This window comes from Colletotrichum truncatum, assembly GCF_014235925.2.
Source record: "Colletotrichum truncatum strain CMES1059 chromosome Unknown Contig_0001, whole genome shotgun sequence".
NCBI classification, from domain to species: Eukaryota; Fungi; Ascomycota; class Sordariomycetes; order Glomerellales; family Glomerellaceae; genus Colletotrichum; species Colletotrichum truncatum.
The window spans coordinates 5,220,470-5,238,330 of record NW_027222398.1 but is presented as its reverse complement, the minus strand read 5'-3'; the positions used below and the strand labels follow the sequence as shown (position 1 = coordinate 5,238,330).

General features: G+C 48.0%; 7 protein-coding genes across 7 annotated transcripts; 2 read left to right on the top strand and 5 right to left on the bottom strand.

The window, feature by feature from the left end:
* Positions 1 to 342: 342 nt before the first annotated feature.
* Positions 343 to 2,010, bottom strand: CTRU02_201476 (uncharacterized protein; the record flags this gene model as incomplete). Its single annotated transcript, XM_036732581.1, has 5 exons — positions 343 to 886; positions 943 to 1,280; positions 1,341 to 1,658; positions 1,679 to 1,819; positions 1,873 to 2,010. 5 exons carry the CDS (start codon positions 2,008 to 2,010, stop codon positions 343 to 345), a joined length of 1,479 nt encoding a protein of 492 aa, XP_036575698.1.
* A 1,653-nt stretch (positions 2,011 to 3,663) lies between these two features.
* CTRU02_201475 (uncharacterized protein) lies at positions 3,664 to 4,272 on the bottom strand (the record flags this gene model as incomplete). The annotated part of the gene is made up of 1 exon (XM_036732580.1): positions 3,664 to 4,272. One exon carries the CDS (start codon positions 4,270 to 4,272, stop codon positions 3,664 to 3,666), a length of 609 nt encoding a protein of 202 aa, XP_036575697.1.
* A 1,517-nt stretch (positions 4,273 to 5,789) lies between these two features.
* CTRU02_201474 (mannosyl transferase) lies at positions 5,790 to 7,004 on the bottom strand (the record flags this gene model as incomplete). Its single annotated transcript, XM_036732579.1, has 1 exon — positions 5,790 to 7,004. One exon carries the CDS (start codon positions 7,002 to 7,004, stop codon positions 5,790 to 5,792), a length of 1,215 nt encoding a protein of 404 aa, XP_036575696.1.
* Positions 7,005 to 7,550: 546 nt separating this feature from the next.
* On the top strand, positions 7,551 to 7,904 carry CTRU02_201473 (ethanolamine utilization protein; the record flags this gene model as incomplete). Its single annotated transcript, XM_036732578.1, has 1 exon — positions 7,551 to 7,904. The coding sequence occupies one exon, from the start codon at positions 7,551 to 7,553 to the stop codon at positions 7,902 to 7,904; it is 354 nt and encodes a 117-aa protein (XP_036575695.1).
* A 281-nt stretch (positions 7,905 to 8,185) lies between these two features.
* Positions 8,186 to 10,306, bottom strand: CTRU02_201472 (C6 zinc finger domain containing protein; the record flags this gene model as incomplete). Its single annotated transcript, XM_036732577.1, has 2 exons — positions 8,186 to 10,105; positions 10,211 to 10,306. 2 exons carry the CDS (start codon positions 10,304 to 10,306, stop codon positions 8,186 to 8,188), a joined length of 2,016 nt encoding a protein of 671 aa, XP_036575694.1.
* A 1,528-nt stretch (positions 10,307 to 11,834) lies between these two features.
* CTRU02_201471 (uncharacterized protein) lies at positions 11,835 to 13,421 on the bottom strand (the record flags this gene model as incomplete). The annotated part of the gene is made up of 3 exons (XM_036732576.1): positions 11,835 to 12,306; positions 12,364 to 12,826; positions 12,881 to 13,421. The coding sequence occupies 3 exons, from the start codon at positions 13,419 to 13,421 to the stop codon at positions 11,835 to 11,837; spliced, it is 1,476 nt and encodes a 491-aa protein (XP_036575693.1).
* A 1,361-nt stretch (positions 13,422 to 14,782) lies between these two features.
* CTRU02_201470 (ammonium transporter) lies at positions 14,783 to 16,483 on the top strand (the record flags this gene model as incomplete). Its single annotated transcript, XM_036732575.1, has 5 exons — positions 14,783 to 14,881; positions 14,959 to 15,241; positions 15,297 to 15,423; positions 15,471 to 15,907; positions 15,993 to 16,483. 5 exons carry the CDS (start codon positions 14,783 to 14,785, stop codon positions 16,481 to 16,483), a joined length of 1,437 nt encoding a protein of 478 aa, XP_036575692.1.
* Between the last annotated feature and the right edge of the window lie 1,378 nt (positions 16,484 to 17,861).

Below are 17,861 nucleotides of genomic sequence, written 5' to 3'. Positions count from 1 at the left end.
TACAATTTTCAAAGCTGATGCACGTTGAAAGTTTTGCGATTTATGGTGCATATAAAGTAGTCACAGCGTTGTACTGGGCATTATAGTGATCAAAGTCGGGGTCTCTCGTTATAACTTCTGTAAGCTTAGGTTCACAATATTCAGCAGCTACCTAAAATGCGAGGCAAAAACAGTTTCCCAACTATGCCTCGGGGAGAAATTGTACTCTTTTATTCAGTCTGTGGTCATGTGCTATACCTGTCTGGTTAGCTTCAAAGTAACTTGTGTATCATACTATATACAAGAAATTACGCCATGCTGTTATCCCTGCTTGATATATATCTCTCATCCTGCCTCATGTTCTTACCAGGGCCACCACCAAGGGTTGGATCGTTTAACCACCCAGACACCGCGCTCCATGGTGTTGATGACGATGTAACCACTCTTGAAGTAGGGGTAGTGGCTCCAAGTACCAGTGTAGTTGTTTGCACCACCGCCAGGCTCATTGTCATCTTCGGGATAAATGTCGAAGTAGGCGATTTCCTTGACACCTTTGGCTGTTGGATCCCACCGAACTGAGGAAACGTCTAGGATGCGCAACCCCGCACCATAGTTGCTCTGGTATGAGAGGCCCCGGTGAATAAATTGGTTGTGGTCCACACTTCGCACTGTTCCCTTGAAGATTCCAGTTTGTTTGGGCTTCTCTAGAGATCGAATATCCCAGAAATAGGTGACAGGGAACCCATCAGCAGCAGGTCCGGTTTTGTTTCGCTCGTCAATTTCATCATCCAAAACCAGAAAGTCTTGCCAGTTAGGGTCAAACACCCAGCCTTGATGGGTGTAGGTGGCGCCTTCGTAAGAAGTACGTGAGATGATGTTTGTCGTGTTCTTATGAGTGACGTCGTAGCTGGGGTAACTGTTAGTAACGATGGTGTATGGACGTCAGAGGGGCGCTTGACTTACATAGTAAGTGTGTCCTCATTGTAGCCATAACAAATGTCACGGCCCCAGTACTTCAGATCAGGTCCACGATACACAATACATTGTGCGTCATGAACATAACCGTCGCCAGCAGCACAGCCCAGGTACTGAGGGTTGGTAATATCGGCCAGGTCAAGAAACTGCAGTCCAGAGTCGCAAGGCAGGTTGCGTCTTGGCTGGGCGCCGACTGCGACAGCATAACCCCTTTCCTCGTTGACCACAACATTGTGGCTACGACCAAGGGGAAGCGCCTCTGTCCAGTGTGCCGTTAGGTCGTTCTGGGTGAAAGTAACAGGGTTCTTAGGGTCAATGTCGAGAAGCTTGGTTCATGTCAGGACCTATTCTAGTCATTTGGCAGAAGGAACATGGGACGAACACACCTTGCGCAGGTCAAAAAATTGGATACCGTGATCAACAGCCTCACTACCAACAACAAGGTAATGTTTATACGTCTTGATCTCGCGCCACTGGCTTGGGGCGGAATATTGAGGAAGACGGCCAAGGTAAATGAGCTTCCCCTTTTTGGAGACCTCAACAAATGCAGCACCGTCAAATTGCCCCACAGCGAAGAACTCGCGGCCGTTGGGCGAGGTCCAGCCCCAGGAACCGGACCCTCTACCAGTGGAGTTGCCCAGGGCAGCGTGAGGTTGGAAGTCATAAAGGTCAAGCTGGCATGTGTTAGAAAGGGCTATCGACCCAAAAGCTGACAGTCACTTACATCCTTGCACCTGAACGTCTGGAGAGGGTCGCCTTTGACCAGTTCGACCTTTCCGTTCTTGCAGGCAATGGAGTCCTTGACGCGGCCGGTCCATTGAGCGGACTCAAACCTTCCCTCAGCATCAAACTGCTCCCATTGAGCCTGTTTGGTGTTAATGGTTTTCCCAAGATAATTGATGAACACGAAGGACTGACAAGTTTGTGTTCCATGCTCTCCTGATGAGCGGCACCCGTATCGTACCATGCCGACAGTTCCGCGCTTGGCTCCAGTTCTTTGGCCACAGATACTCCCGAGATGGCCCCAATGGCCAAGGCTAAATGTGCTGTTCTCATCCTGCAAGCTTTTTCTGACAGCTAGTACCACCAAAGGTAGCACTTTGTATTGATGTGAGATGAGCGGTCAGTGACGGAAGGAACGAGAAGGCCGGCAAAGGCTGAAGAAATCACTGCCATTTTATATTCGAGTTTCCATTACCCCTCTTCGTTCAGTTTGGAATCTTCGGTAAATTTGATCGTCCGTCCGAAAAGTTCCAATTCTCATCGACTTAGGGTAACACTACATCTTCGGGTATGCAGATGCCAAGGAATGACGAAACTGTTGTCCAAATAAGATCATTGAAAATTTTTAACATTAAGACATACTTCAACACCTTTACTTGGAAGCTGTCATCAGACAATCAATCAATAGGCTTGGTTCGGGTAGATGAATTAGGCAGGTGGAAGTGATGTCGTAACCGCTTGGCAATATTGTCCATCCTCACTCAATGCTTCCCCGCCTCAACTCTGCGCGAATTCTCTTAGAGCCTATCAAGAGTAAAAGTTTTTTTTTATACGACAGCGGCGCATATCAGCATATCATTTTTTTTTTTTTTTGGATTATTTTTCCCTATCACTTTTCTTCTTCTGACGTGATCTCTGTTCCGTCATTGAGCCAGAGAGCCACTTGCACCATCAGGGATATTGCATGAGACGATGTGACCTTTGAGCCAACCATGTGATGGCTACTTGACTATCTATTGGGGGAATTTTGCGAGTTGCAGATGTCCTTCTGACTATCTTCACTTTGAATCCAGCCCATAATTTGAGTTGAACGTGATTGAAATGTTTATTGAACACCTGTCACGACATGACTGTGCATATTTGCACAGCGTCGGAACCCTTTGCATATTATTTTTCAACTCAACTGTCTGTAACTATAAAAGTTTGAACGAGTGGCTCAGATTGTATCGGGGTGATAGCGTAAATGTCTCTTCAAAAAGGATAGACACTGCAAATGCTGTGAACAATATTGATGTCAAACCTGGGCTCAGGCATCATAATTATAGGAAACCACCCCACATTTGTAGGTTTGTGTTAGTTTCACACACTTGAAACTTTTAGATGATGGCAAGTAACTGGGTGCTGATGCGAACAGTTCTCGTGAAACCTCTAGAACTTGGATATGCACGTCATGCCACCGGGCGGTATCATCAAGTATTCAAGTGGAAAGCACCTTGATAATGCGAGGTGAAAGTGTCTTGCAAATCAACAACCTATTTCAAAATATTTCTTACAGCCTATTGGGGTGAGAAAACGTTGTGAAAACAAAAGCATGGAAGCGGGACTTGTTGAAGATTTGGGCACTAATCTGTTGCAGCTTGAGCATCTGGATGTGCGGATCAAGCAAGATACTCTCCAGAGGAGGTACATTGAATCACGACGGGCATGATGGGCTATATATCTAAACATAGTGCTCCTTTTGAGGTGGCTTTTTTTTTATTATCGCAACCTTAGGCTAACTCGGATACAAAAGAGTGGCATGGACGGCCTCAGCAGACCTACTCAACATTTGTATAAATCCTAACTTCATGTGATACGAAGCCATCCGATGAAAAGATGAATGAAAGACTGAGTGAAGGAAAAGACAGTGACCAGTTACTGAAGAGAGTCTGCAAGGCTTGCTATATCGCTTCGGGAAGTTGTTCCTTGCCCATGAAGATTGGAGATTTAGGTGCGGTAAACATTCCACTCGACCCTAGACATATCAATACCATTGTGGCATCCCATGTCACCTGTACCGCCGACGTGACCATTCCAGTTGAATCTGTTGATGGTATCATACGTAAGGTCCGCTACGTCTGTGTTACCGATGGGCGTGTCAAACCAATTGGCCGTGCCGACACCGAAAACGCAATTACCGCACCAGACCAAGTTGAACCATTTTCCATCGGAACGATTAAAGGTCCAATATCCCCGCAGAGTGTTGCGTGCATAGTCTGCAACGCAACGGCAGTCTCCTTCTGTCGGAGAGTCGGCGCCTGCCCGGTTGAAGAAAGTTGAACCACCGCACTTGTCTTGGTTTCCACCTTCGTACCAACGGAATCGTTTCTCCAGGCCGGATAGATCTCTGGACTTTGAGATTCCCTGATTATCCTCGGTTGATACAAAGTTCTTCGCTACCCATACAACACGTTTCTCGCCCTTGGAGTCGACGAAGTTGTGTGGTTCAAAGTCAGCGGTGTTGGCGGGGCCAGCTGGTTGATTCACATCAGCAGTTGGCAAAGCCAGCACTGTCGCGATGGCTCCGAAGGCGAGTATGAAGGATGCAAAATGCATGTTGTTTGATGATATTTGTTCCAAGCTAGGCTGTGGCGCAGTATGTAGAGATTTGTTGGACGTATGGTTCTTTCAACGATGGAATGAAGCTGATGATCTTCTGATTTTTTTAACCCCATACATCCGAAAACACCGGCTGCTTTTATACTTGTCTCGGACTTCCTCTCATTGCGGAGCATTTCTAACCAAGACTAAACACTTCATACTATTTCCAGTACCTGATCATGGGCTTGCAGAAAGTATAGGAAGGTTACCTTGGGTCGAGAATCAATTTGTCCCAATCAGTCCATCGGTGAAGCTGCCGTAACGGTTTGAGGTCTTCGTAACTGTAAAAACAAATAGTGCTTACATTAACCATGTAACCTCGCGAGAGACTCGTTTACGTTTGTAAGCCTAAAAGAGACACTGAAGATTCTGGAAATTGAGTCTCCGGATATGCATAAGCAGCTTGTTAAGGACACTAATGAATTGACAACATGTGGTAATTCTCTACTAAAACACACATGATGGAATAGAACTACTCCGAATCAAAACCCAACCCTCTTGGAGTAGAATTAAGCTCGGTTTTCCCACAGTATTGAATAATCCACATTTGGAAAACAACAACCGAGTTTACGAGGGACCCTAATTGGTAGCGTGCCCGCCAAGCACATGGTTAATCGACCATGCAGTAACAAGAGAAGAGCCTGTAGTGCGCATGCATCTGAACTGTGGATAACCAATCAGTAACCGCTTCTTCCCATCAAAAGCAACGCTGCAAAGTTGGCGCCTAGTGTTACCTGGCCATTACATATAACTTCGTCAACAAATTTGGAATGTTGCATTAACTTAGTCTGACTGAAAAAACCTCTCAGGCAAGTTATAATGCTTGGCATAGGTATAGAGCTGTGCTCACGTCAGCACAATGGCCCAGAGATACCGAACGTTCAGGCCCCTAGCATCATCCATGATGGTCTTCTATTACCGCGTAGCTCGGGAAAACCTGTTGTCTTCACTCAATTCTGTCTTTTCCTGTGAAAAAGACTACCGCCGCGTTTGTGCGGTTGTGATCCCAGTGGGGCAGGTGTTTGTGCATGGATGCGGTCTGCCAACTTTGGTGAACAGTCACGACTTTAGCCGACGAACCATTTCGCGAGATCTTATCACCATTTGTAAGTTGTTATTTTACCGTTCATTTTCGAAACCTATGCGGTGAAATACTGCAGAATATGTAGACGGTCCAAAGGCGCCATGATCCTTCCATTTGGATACCCGGCTTATGAGGTGGCTTGTGCGATTTGAAAATGCAGATGGAACTGTCTTCATCACTTCAGTTGTAGCCATAATCCGAATACCTTGTTGTCATTAAGAACAATAGAAACAGGCATTCATTAACCCATAGCTACAAATAACAAAACATGATAACTTAAAGAAATGCGTTGTCTACCCGAAGGAGGTGCTGTGACAAGGCAAAGAACTCCCCACTACTCCAGTTGTGCTTGAACGCTGTTGTTCCAAAAGCTGACGCACCGGCGTCATCACCAGGGGTATTTGTGGACCTCTTCCTCCTTCTCAAGGTCTAAACCCCTATCCAGCTGTTTCTGGTGCTCGTTATCAAGGTACTCGAGCAGCACCTTCTCATATTTCTCTCTGCCTTTGTAGTTGGCGACTGTGTCATCCCAGCTCCGAATCGCGCTCGCAAGTCTGCCGGGGACGTAGTCTTCCGTAGCCAGCTCGGTAATTGGGTGGAAGTAGGTTCTGATAGTAAAAACGACAGCACGAGTCTTGGGTAGCCGACGGAGAGACTGTCTTTCAGAACGGAAGTAGTGGTTTTCGATGGCTTTGTCTTTCTCGGCAGTGCTCCAGCTTACGACAGGGTCGTCCTCGTTGCCAATGCTCCAGCTCCAAGGAAGCGAATCGTCAACTTGAATGAAGTAGTTGTTTCGTGAGTAGATTTGGTCGCAGCGAAGACGCTTGAAAAAGCTGGCCATGCCGTTATGTAGCTTCTGTTCGTAATGAGGTACACTTCCAGAGGTATGAATTTCTTCAAGGGACATGCCGTATTTGTCTCCAAGACTCCAGAAGCCAGCCAAGAGAATAGCTCCAGCAAGTAGGTAGTATTTGCCGTCAGCTCGCTCCATCATTATCGCCAGGTCGTCCTGCACCAGCTTGGCTGCGATCGCCATGGGATCTTCGACGAGGGGCTTCTCCACAATGTTGAAGGATTCGCCGGACCAGAGGTTGTCGATGCCTACTGAAGTGCGCTTGAACATGGTGGGATATCGATTGGGTAAATACTGAACCAGTTCTTCCAAGAGCTCCATCGCAGCAGGGTATGCATCGGGATGGGTGTCGACGCACTTTTCACGTCTGTCTTGTATCCGAGCAACCTTGTCTTGGTGATATTTAGGGAAATGGTTATCGAGTTCTATCCATTCATCGGGCTGAACTGAACGAAGTCCCATTGTTACATGATACTTGGGACCGTATCGAAAAGCCCTATAGGGAAGTGGTTTTGTCGTTTCAATTGACCAGTTGGGATACGGACATGGAATAGGCATCTTGTAGGGTTCATGCTTCTCAACAGACTTGTCATGTTTCGATTTGTTTGACTTCGAGCCCAACACCGAAGCCTTCCTCGTCGTGTAGATGATAACTGAGCGAAAAGTGTAGGCGGCAGAACAAAGAGCAAAGAGACCTAGGAGAAGTTTCCATGAATCAGGGCTGATCGTTTCAATCATTTGGAAAGCCATGATGAAACTGAAAATGTTGGTATTGCTGCGGACGGTGCGAAATCAAACAAGAAGTGAAAGCATGCTTATGACGATTGTTGATTGTGTATGCTGTCGTCTCAAGTTGAGGAAAAGACGCGGCATTATCAGTCCCTAGCGCCCCGAGTAAGCTACCAACAAGAAGTAGCCTGACCTTGTAGGTGTAACAGCGCCGTATCTTTAATCCAGAATTGTTTCCCCGCGAGATCGACAACATTGGAGAATCGATCCCCACAGACACGGTCCCGAGCTGGTCCGGAACGCTTGTCCGTAAGAGGAAATTACAGCCTATCAACCCCCGCAACACCGAACTTTGCTGGACTACCTATTTCATTAACGACATCCGAAAGACACATCAGATGGTGGCGGAGAGGATAAATAAGGGCGGCTCGTTCCTGTACCACCGTATCGTAACAAATCAGCGCGATATACAGGTCACAGATTAGGCTACACAAATCGTTATCAGATCGTATCACTTATCTCATTGTACCGCCTTCCACCAACAAACAATCAAACAAACAAATTACAATGGCCTTCCAACATTTCGCCAAAGCCCAGTCTACCTTCAACATCCCACTTTTGGCTGGGGATAATGCCTATCTTGGAGATGTTTTCTCCAGTGACGACACGAACCCAGAGAAGCCAGTCTCGGCCGGCCTTTTCCGCCTCAAGAAAGGAGAGCCTCTCACCTATACCTACAAATATGACGAAATGAAGATCATTCTCGAGGGAGACTACACGATAGCCGACGCGACCGGACAGAAGGTTGAAGCGAAGCCTGGCGACGTCTTTTACTTTCCTGCTGGCTCGACAATTACCTTCACGACAACCGACTACGGCCTGGCTTTCTACGTCGGTCAGCGTAAGAAGAACGACTTTTAAGATGAACTAGAAGGAATGAAGGAAATATGGTCAGGTAGTCCACATTAACGTGCACCAAGAACATTGCAAGAGCGCAATACATAGCTTTGTTCCATAAAATGACATTCTTGATTCATACTGAAGGGGATTCAGTCCTTTTTAGTTCACTGCCATATCCAATATGTGAAACATTCAGCAGTATAATGTCTGATGCCTGGTATCACTACAGACCGCGCGGTAGCATGCGGCAAAGCCGTGATGAATATACAACACCCAATTGAGTAATCACCTATCGTAGCGTCTCACCCAAACAGCGAACGCAAATTGTTATCCTCCATAATATCTATCCAGTGCACTGTCGGCGTTCCAACTTCGCTGTCATAAGCCCTCCAGATAGATTGCACAAGGTCCTTGGCCACCACGACCGGGGCCGGGGGAAGGCTGCTTTCCAAGATACTCAACCGCCTCATTACAAAATGCCGAGCGCTGCTCACCTCGAGCGACAAGTTGCTCATTGGTTCCTCTGGTACCGGAGCCGACGCCATTTGACTAATGTATAAGGAGAGATTATGGGAGTCAAAGAGTGGGGGCGGACTGATTATGCTTGGCCCCGTGCCACCCATAAGATCTTGCTGCAAGGTTCCGAAGAGACTTATCATGTCGGATGATGCAGAGTTGTCATGTCGTAGCCCAGTGCTAGCCGAAATATATAGCAGCGGCTGAATGACACGGGTGCCAGATGTTGTAGGAATATGCTCCAAGACCTTGACGAGTCGAAGGGCGAGAGGAATAATCCATTCATCCCAAGGTACGGAGCCGCTATCTGTCATGGGAGATTCTGTTGGCAAACGTAGCGAAACCAGATCTGGAAAGGTCTGGTAAAGATGCAGCAGTGAAGAAAGCCGGTAAGCCTCAGCCACTCTTGCGAGGTGAGAGACTGGCGTCGCAAAGTCTCCCGTGTCCACGTCCGGGTTGTCTGGTGGGAACTCCAGCTCCAAGAGCTGCTCCTCCAGACGTTGGGCCACGATGAGGTCCTGCAACGCATAGGAGAAATATCGTTGAGGGTCCATTCCTTGTCTCATACGATGGCGGAAACTGCGACATAGTCGTATGCATTCGGCAAAGAGGCGGGTTGTCACGGTAGAAACCCCCGTCCATGGATGAGGTGCTCGTTCCTCGATGAGTTGTAGTTGGTTGGATGCTGTATCCTCGTTTTCTTGATGATCGAGTGGCTCATCGTCTCGAACGACGGCAAGAAGCATCTCACAATAGGTCAAACTTTTGTTGAAAAACGTCAACATGTCCAGGCCAGCGACATTGAGCATAACAGATTGTGCATTCAGGCGTTGAATCAAAGATCTCGCCTCTCGTAGGAATGGCAGACCAAAACCCCGTGCATCAACCCAGCATACAGTGGTACCGAGACAAAATAGGGAGAATAAGAGACTTGTGGGGATGGTGTGCAGGTCAGGCTGGGCCTTGACGACTTCTAGCTCCGCCTGGATGAAATCTGTCGCTCGCCCCATGAGGCGCAGAGCAGACTGTCGCATACTGGGCAAACGAGAGGCTAAGAAGGCAGCCGACATGCTCTCAAGGGAGCTACAAACCGTTGTCGACGTTCTCCATAGGTCGATGGCTATCTTGCGGTTCATGTTTGTGTTTGAGTCGAAGCCAGACCATGCTGGGCAGACCTGCTCAAACCAGTTGATGATAAAAGCAGATGAAGTGTCGACTAGGCTGTTGGTCAACGGTAAATTAGGACGAGATGTCTCGGCGACTGCAGTAAACGACGCTGGTGGTGATTTTATCAGCGTGTTTATCGACGGTCGAGACGTCGAGCTCCTGGCCGGCAACTTGGTTACGTCGAAGTCCCTGGCTAGAGGACCCAAAAGAAGGGACTCTGTATCCTCTTGGCATTCTTCATCGCTGCGGGTCGTGAAGGCCGTCCCACTTGATGAAGACGATGAAATAGAGTTGCGATGCCTTGGGCGACGATTGTCAGATGTGCTGGGTCCTTTCCCCTTGGTGTGATTCCGATTCTCTGTTACCGATGCCTCCGATCTCCTCGGTGAACTTGAGGTTGGATTGTAATCTTCGAAGGATAGGTTCTGAAGAGCAGGCTGGTGTTTGAATGACCACCTCAAACCTTGTGCATATCCCCCACAGTTGATCCCTTTTCGAGAACACTGTTGACAAGCAGGTCTTGTTTCGTCACATTTCAGCTATCCCCGATAGTCGTTAGTGCCTACGCGGAGGATATACTCGTTCGATTAAATGATTTAATCGTTCGATGAAGCAAGGGGTGGGACTTTTTAAAGACGACGTACATGTTTGGCCTTGCAGGTTACGCAACCTGATCTCGAACGAGGGTTGAGACCAACTCTAGCTTTGGGTGCCGCTTTAGGATTTTTCGGAGGTACCATTGAACCTCACAAGGGGGGGGGGAGACCTGGTATGTGTGTGGGCACGTAAACAAGCTCTGAATAAAAGACGCTTACAGATTTGTAGAGATCAGATACCAGCTCAGCAATTCATTGAAGGTAAGGTAAGAGGGAAGGCAAAAATGATCTTGGTCCAAGAACCGCATGCCAGCACGGTCGCGGGTATCTCACGGTAGGATGGGTCAAAATCGGGGTTGGGGGGTTGGTGCCGGTACAGGGTGCATCTGTTCCCATTTGCGGCGGCTGTGGACAGAAAACGCGGGGGAGGCGTCCATCTGATGACGCATTTTGTGCTTCAACATATCTCGGTATGGCAGATGATAAGCCAACGGCATCGATGATTGGACCATAACATTCGAGTTGATAGGTGAAACTGGCCTGAAAGACTCCCAGATTTATCCTTGCAGCGGCGGAGCGGCCACAGAGTTCTAGTTCTGGCCGGCTCTGCATAGTGTTAAATCTAGTGTACTCCCTAGGCCCGCAGACAAGCTGCAGACTAACTTCCCATGCAGCGCAAGGGCAGGTAAATATCGTTTTCGTTGGATCATATACTTAGATATATATGTTCTGACTAAGTTAAATTGGTGTTGGCTTCTTGTCGCAGCAATTAGCTTCCATGTTATATCGGCAGATAATGTGCTGCCAGCTCTGGTGTTCTGGGAACGGATAACGATAACCATCCTCCCCCGCACCAAGACCATGAAAAGACGGATGAATAGACTCCTCAGCTGGATCGACACAAAGCAGTGACACTGGGCATTTCAGAAGCGTTCATGGGTAGCCACTAGTACCAGGACCATACTCACAATTGGGTTGGAAACTCGAGAAAATACAACCCCGAGATTCCGCAAAGTCGTCGAGACCCTGGCATCTTCGGAGGTCGCGGCGATAAGAGAGGCCAATGAGCTCTAAAATAGCCAGGGATATCCTAGGTTCCAGGCCGAGATGCGTGGTGGCCCCCTCAATCTTCCCCGCATTATGAAAGCAGCCACGCCAACCATTGTCTTCACATTGTGTCTTTATCTATCACAAGGCCAGGGTTAGACTGGGGCTTCCACTAACCGACCAACCTAAGAGGCCCCGCCATTCCTTCACAGTCACAGATAGCGCAGACATTATGGAAGCGAACTGGGAGAGATAAGATTGATTTGGCTTTGTTTAGTATATGCTCAACAGTGTTATTCATTTATGATGCGTTTCAATTGATTTTTGTCAACACCAGAGACTTTCTCGCGTGGCTGCAGATATACCTCGTATCACGTACCCCATTCCCTAGTTTCTTACTTGCATGAAAAATAACCCTAGTACAACAGCGTTGATGTTTTAATACCTCACTGCGTGTTACCATGTTTGCTAATCACGTCTCTGCCAATAGCTAAGTAGCTCGCTCATCCCCCGTCTCATAGGGATCCTGAAAAACTACGCAAAACGCCAAAAAGTTGAGTGAGGCGGGATGCTTCAGCATTGGTTGCGCTACAACTAACGTAATCTCATATCAACAGAGACAAACTTACGCAACAGCCCATTTTTTCTCCCAACCCGGGAAAAACGGGGCTTCAGCTAATGTTTGATGCGACCAGTTTTCCTCTATAATCCCTTTCTCGATCTGATATCGTTCATACTCCTCCAAGGTTGGTTTCGCGACGTGTTCAACATGCCATGTTCCCTTGTACTTCAGTATACTCTCCTTACCATCGTTGAGGACTTTTAAAACTAGCGATGGTATGTATGGTTCATTTTTAAGCTCAGAAAGTGGGGTGAAAAGCGCCTTGAAGTTGAAGACCACAGCGCCAGAAAGCGGTAGGCGCCGCAGGGTTTGCCAGTCGACGCGGAGATGGATGTCGTCAGGCTTCAAGTTCGGGTTCTGAAACTCACGGTGAGTTATATCGGGATGTTCTGCCGGAAGATATAGTGGTTGACCAATTTCAAGACCCCAAGAGCCTCGCTGAATTGGCTTGGACGTGGCCATCTTGGTGAAGAAACTAGTGTGGCTATCGTTAGAGTCACTTCAGCCGTTCGGATGCGAATTCTTAGCTTACCGATCCATGCTAAACTCCATCTTTTCTTTATAATCTGGAACATATCTGTGAATCCCTGGCAATCCTTGACCGATCTTTTCCCCAAGGTTCCAGCCAACGGAGGAGCATATCATGCCAGCGCGAAGAACGTACCGCCCAGTCTCGTGGTCTCTCAGCATGATACCAAAGTCTTCAGGGACATTGTTTAGCAGAACGTGAAGAGGCTCCCTGGCGTCCAGATTGGTCTCAGTTCCGAGAATGCGATTTTTCAAAATGTTGGCCTTGATCTCGAACTGGGTAGGGTATCTCGCGCAAAGGAACTGCAGAACCATCTCCATGAGCTCCTTACAAGCAAGTTCTGAGCCTGGCAAGCTGCCGAGTACATCACTTCCATGCTTTGCGTAAAGTTCTTGGCGTTGAGCGATTCGTTCTCGGTATGTACTTTCAAGTTCAATCCAAAAGTCCGTGTCCATCTTCGTGAGAGCTGACACAATCTCGTTACCCACGATTCCACTTTAAATGAGCCTGTTTTACTCACACATTGTTTGGTGATACGCCCATCGGAAAGGCCTATAGGGTCGTGGAACGGCCTTATCGACGTTAAATGCATGCAGAGGGGATGGAAGCGCTACATCTGATAAAGCTGCATAGTCTGGGAAATCGCCAAGGGACCGAATATCACCAACACTAAAGCCACTGAAGTTGAAGAATGATGGGTCGGCTGTGCGATAGTCATCATGTAGTTTAAGGAGTGGCTTCGGAGTGATACCCAGGTTGACTTCGGTGATATTGTCATATTGCGGTCCAAGCTTCGTGAGAGCTGTTCTTTGTGAAGGCGGAAATACTTTTACATAGCTTTGTTTTTCTTCCGTGTCAGCAACACGCTGAGGAAATTCGGAATGAGCATGCTTGGCATTCGTCGAGGTTTTGCGACTGTTCACCAGTTTGCCTACAAGGTAAACAAATGTGCTAGCCGATGTGGCGATAACGAGAACGGCAACAACATAGGAACTGGCAAGATGGGACGTGAAAAACATGGCTAAACAGTATTCAAAACACACAGTATAACAGTGACTCATTGGCAACCAAGAAAAGGGCGTGAGAATGGCTCTTTTTCACGTTTCATAGAAACTCTTGCATCTTTCCGGCCGCCTAAGTACCGTGAGTTACCCCAGAAATTTGTGTGTAAGAGGTAGTATGCCGTTACTTGAACCATGGACCAAGCGCCTGACACACCTAGCACGCCCAAATGATCATGAATCAAACTAGAGCGTGTCCTCGTAGTGTTGCCGCCGGAAGAGGAAATTATATACGGCTAACTTTGGGCGCTCGGTGTGTTTCGGCCTAACCCAATCCGTCGAATCTACCCGACGACGTTCTAATAGACATCGATGAAGTTCTGATAAGAATGTACCATGTTATACAGGGTGTGGGATGACCCCGCTCGATGACGACCGCCCCCCGGCTATGCCCGCTCTTTCTGGTGTCCATACACGGAGGGCACGGCGGCATTGCAGCTGACACAGGCTGGGACCCCCTTGCGAGCGCTCGATATCGAATGGGATCAAAACATGTCTCCGGCACGGGACACCATAAGATACTACCCTGTTATAAAGGGGATTTGGGGGTACTTTATGGGACTGGACGTCATAGTCCGAGCTCTTGTCGGCCGTCATTTTGCAAACGTGAGTTAATTCTGAGGGTCTAGTTACCCTTACAATTCTTTGATACCGTCCTATAGGCCCATCACTGCTGGATCTGCGGATATGATATGATTTCTTTCGAACTCTGGCAAAGAAGGACACGAAACCCAACAGAGGAAGGCGTTTGGCATGTCGAGAAGATGGAATTGATGAGGCAAGACATGTGTTGTCTCCAATCAGCCTGTTTACGTTTGATTCGCTATTCATCATTGTGGCTTTTTTAGTTACCCCGCGTCGCTTTCCCTGCATAGATAGCAGACGAGCCCGTGGCCGATCTGTTTATTATGTTTCTCAATCAAGTTTCCCTTGCTTCATTCCGTCATTTTTGCCCAGACTTTATGGGCATGTAAACTCGGCTTCTTTTGTCCCGTTCTTGGTTCTGTAGATGGTTCACCACGTCGTTCGTAGAAAGCTATCAGGGGCAGGCCAATCAGGGAGCTTCACCTTATCTGGTACAGGGAAGATGATGAGAGTCATGGACGTAGTGAGTAGCGAAATTTGACACCTAGCTAGGACTAGATAACAGCCATATCTGACTTTCAATGATCTTCGATTGATAACGATTTGGGTAAATTGAGCATTGAGACCAGCTGTGAAGATTTAAGTGTGACCAGAACTTCCATTCATGTAGCATATGACCAGTCCGTCCTTCTGGTTCTTTAGCAGAGACCCAATGCTATCTTTTGTGTTACCTCCAGGCATAATCTTTCCTCTCGACAGTGCATCTTTGTGAAACGATGGCGGATATAATTCCTGTGATTGAGTTTCCCGACTACGCCGTCGACCCGACAGGGGGTAATCCCATTACTCATGATCTTAACGCTCCATACGACAAGGTAAATGGCCACTGAGATACTCGATCCCGACGTATCATCGTTTAAGAACAGAGGCTTACCGACAAAGGAACTATCAGGGCGACCTCTGTTGGGTTCTGGTTTGCACAATCCTGTGCTGGCAAATTACCCCAGCTATCGGGTTTCTGTATGCTGGAATGCACCGCCGAAAAGCAGCCTTGACCATGCTTCTGCAGTCTCTCTTCTGCGCGTCTGCATGCGGGCTTCAGTACTGGCTTTACGGTGCTTCGTTATATCAGTCAAGGACCACGAATCCAATCTTGGGTGACTTGTCTCTCGGGGTATTCCACAACCTCCTCGCGTCCCCTTCCTTCGCAAATTCCGACATCCCTGACATCCTGTGTAAGGCATTCGACGTAGCTGATTATAATAAATTTGCGAAAGCTGACTTGACTAGATGCCGCGTTTGGTTTGACTTTTGTCACGGCCACAGCCATGATTTTGGCAGGCGCGATGCTTGAGCGCGGTCGTCTTTGGCCTAGCATGCTCTTCATTCTCTGCTGGACTACTTTCGTTTACTACATGTTAGTGGCAACACCTTTCCGGAAAACTCCTATCTAACTCTTCGCAGTCTGGCATATTGGGAGTGGAACCCCAGTGGTTGGCTATACAAGCTCGGCCTCTACGACTTCGCGGGTTCCGGCCCTGTTCATATTGCCAGCGGCTTCGGAGCTCTTGCCTGGTCCATGATGCTTGGCCCTCGCATCAGCGACGATATCTCACTGAAGAAGAACAAGTACGCACCGCACTTCAAGCCGCATAACCCTTTGCTCATGGTCCTCGGCACGGTCCTCATCTGGTTTGGTTGGTTTGCATTCAATGGTGCTAGCTCGGCCAACCTCAGTCTACGGTCCATATACGTTGTTATCAACACGAACTTTTCTGCTTGCGGTGGAGCCGTCACCTGGGTATTGCTCGATTATATATATACCAAAAAGTTTAGCCTCGTTGGATTTTGCTCTGGAGTCATCTCTGGATTGGTCGGCATTACTCCAGCGGCAGGTTTCGGTCAGTCATGCAATCCGCGATCCAAACAACGATCAATGGAAATGTGGGAAGCTTTTAAGACATTTGCTAACATAAGCCGTTGCAGTACTTGTATACGTGTCGCCTGTAATCGGCATTCTTACCGCAATTTGCTGCTTCTTCACGGTCCGATATCAGTATCTCATCCGTGTTGACGATGGCCTCGACATCTTCGCGATTCACGGTGTTGGTGGCTACGTTGGCGATGTTCTCACCGGCATCTTTGCGCACAAAATGGTTCCTGCGCTCGATGGTGTTAGTGGTGACACCTACGAGGGCGGATGGTGGAATGGTAACTTTCGACAGCTTGGCTTGCAGCTCGCTGGTGCGACGACTTGCGCCGCATGGTCCTTCTTCATCTCATGCATCTTGTTGTTCGTCATCAACAGAATTCCTGGAATGCAGCTGCGTGTGACGGAGGAGGAAGAACGCCGCGGGCTCGACTTTGTTTTCATTGAGGATGCTATCTCGGACTATGACGGGGGAGATTTGTTCATACATAACGGCCAAGCTGTTGAAGTTCCTCTGCAGGAAAAGAGTGCTTCAAAAAGCGCATAACGTATAGTTGCAATAATAACCACAGCAACATGAATGATACCATCAAGATATTCATCAGATTTTATGCGCACGGCAACTGCTTTGATACACTGGGCTTTTGGTGATAAGCTTACAACATCCTCCATAGTCATTGCAATCAGGGAATTGCCCGGCAAGATGCACCTTTGATTTTCCTACCTTTGGCTTTCTGGTGCTGAACATCGTCGTCGACAATAATACTACGACGCATGCAACCGACTCTCTTGAACTGAAGAGTTGCTACTTTGAACGCCCTCTTGGTGATGGTAGCCCACATTCTAGCATCCAATACAGATAGGCATATAAATGGTGCTGACGGGCTCTGCTTAGCGTGGATCCTTGATTACGCAGTGGTTGACCTTGTTATTATTCGCCGGGCATTGATGTACGTTGGTTGCGACTGGAAGCTCAGCAGTTTCGATGTGGGATGAAATTCGAGGACGTGAACAGCAGTATATCGGCATCCCAGGGTGGTATCAGGCATCGGTTTCAAACGACACTGCAGCTTGTAATAAGGTGCCATTGTCGATTCGCTCTCCTCCTTACGAGTATATGTCGCAAACCAGCGTCCTCTGGACGACTTATTCACAAGACCCAGTCCGGCACTGGCAGGCAAGACCAAGCATCACACAGCACCCGCCGGACTTGACAAGTAATCATATGAGGCCGGATGCACAGGCATGCGAGCGCAAAGGCAGGGGATCGTTCGAAAGTTTTGTTATCGGAAAGGGTGGATTGATTCTCGGTCGGGAATAACGAGTGGGAGACGAGGCTTCGCATCTGTTTTCTTGGGGAAACACGGCTTTGACACATGGTCACGGAGATGATGAGTTCAGGGATCTTGACTAGAGATGACCATCGGTGTAATAGGGTGTTCGCTGTTCCTAATGCTGTAACATTTACAACGATCAAAGCTAAGATTAGAGTGGAGAGCTCCAGTACGAAGAGGTTGCCCGACCTCTCGGCATTAATTTCCTTCGGCAGAAGAACGACGAACAGGTCGGGACAAGGTTGGTTCGGCCCAAAGCAGCCCACCTGGTTTCCAAGCAGCAGTCGGAACACCTCTCAGTATGCGATTGAGTAGAAGTTCTCGTAGTGTGCTGAATATAGGCCCTCCAACCCTTATTTGAATATCCTCTTGTTCGCTTCGGTATGCCGCTTCGGGTAAATATGCCCCATCTGGATAACGTTATAATAAGGCGCAGGTTCGGATGCTGCCTTCCAAGTTTCCTTCCAAAGTATACAGCACGTCGTATTGAACAGCTGAGTGGATAAGCGCAAGACTGACAGGTGTCCGCCTCGGCACAAAAAGTAGTTGTAGTAGTTGTAGTGTAGTGATCTTCTATTTGTACATGTAACT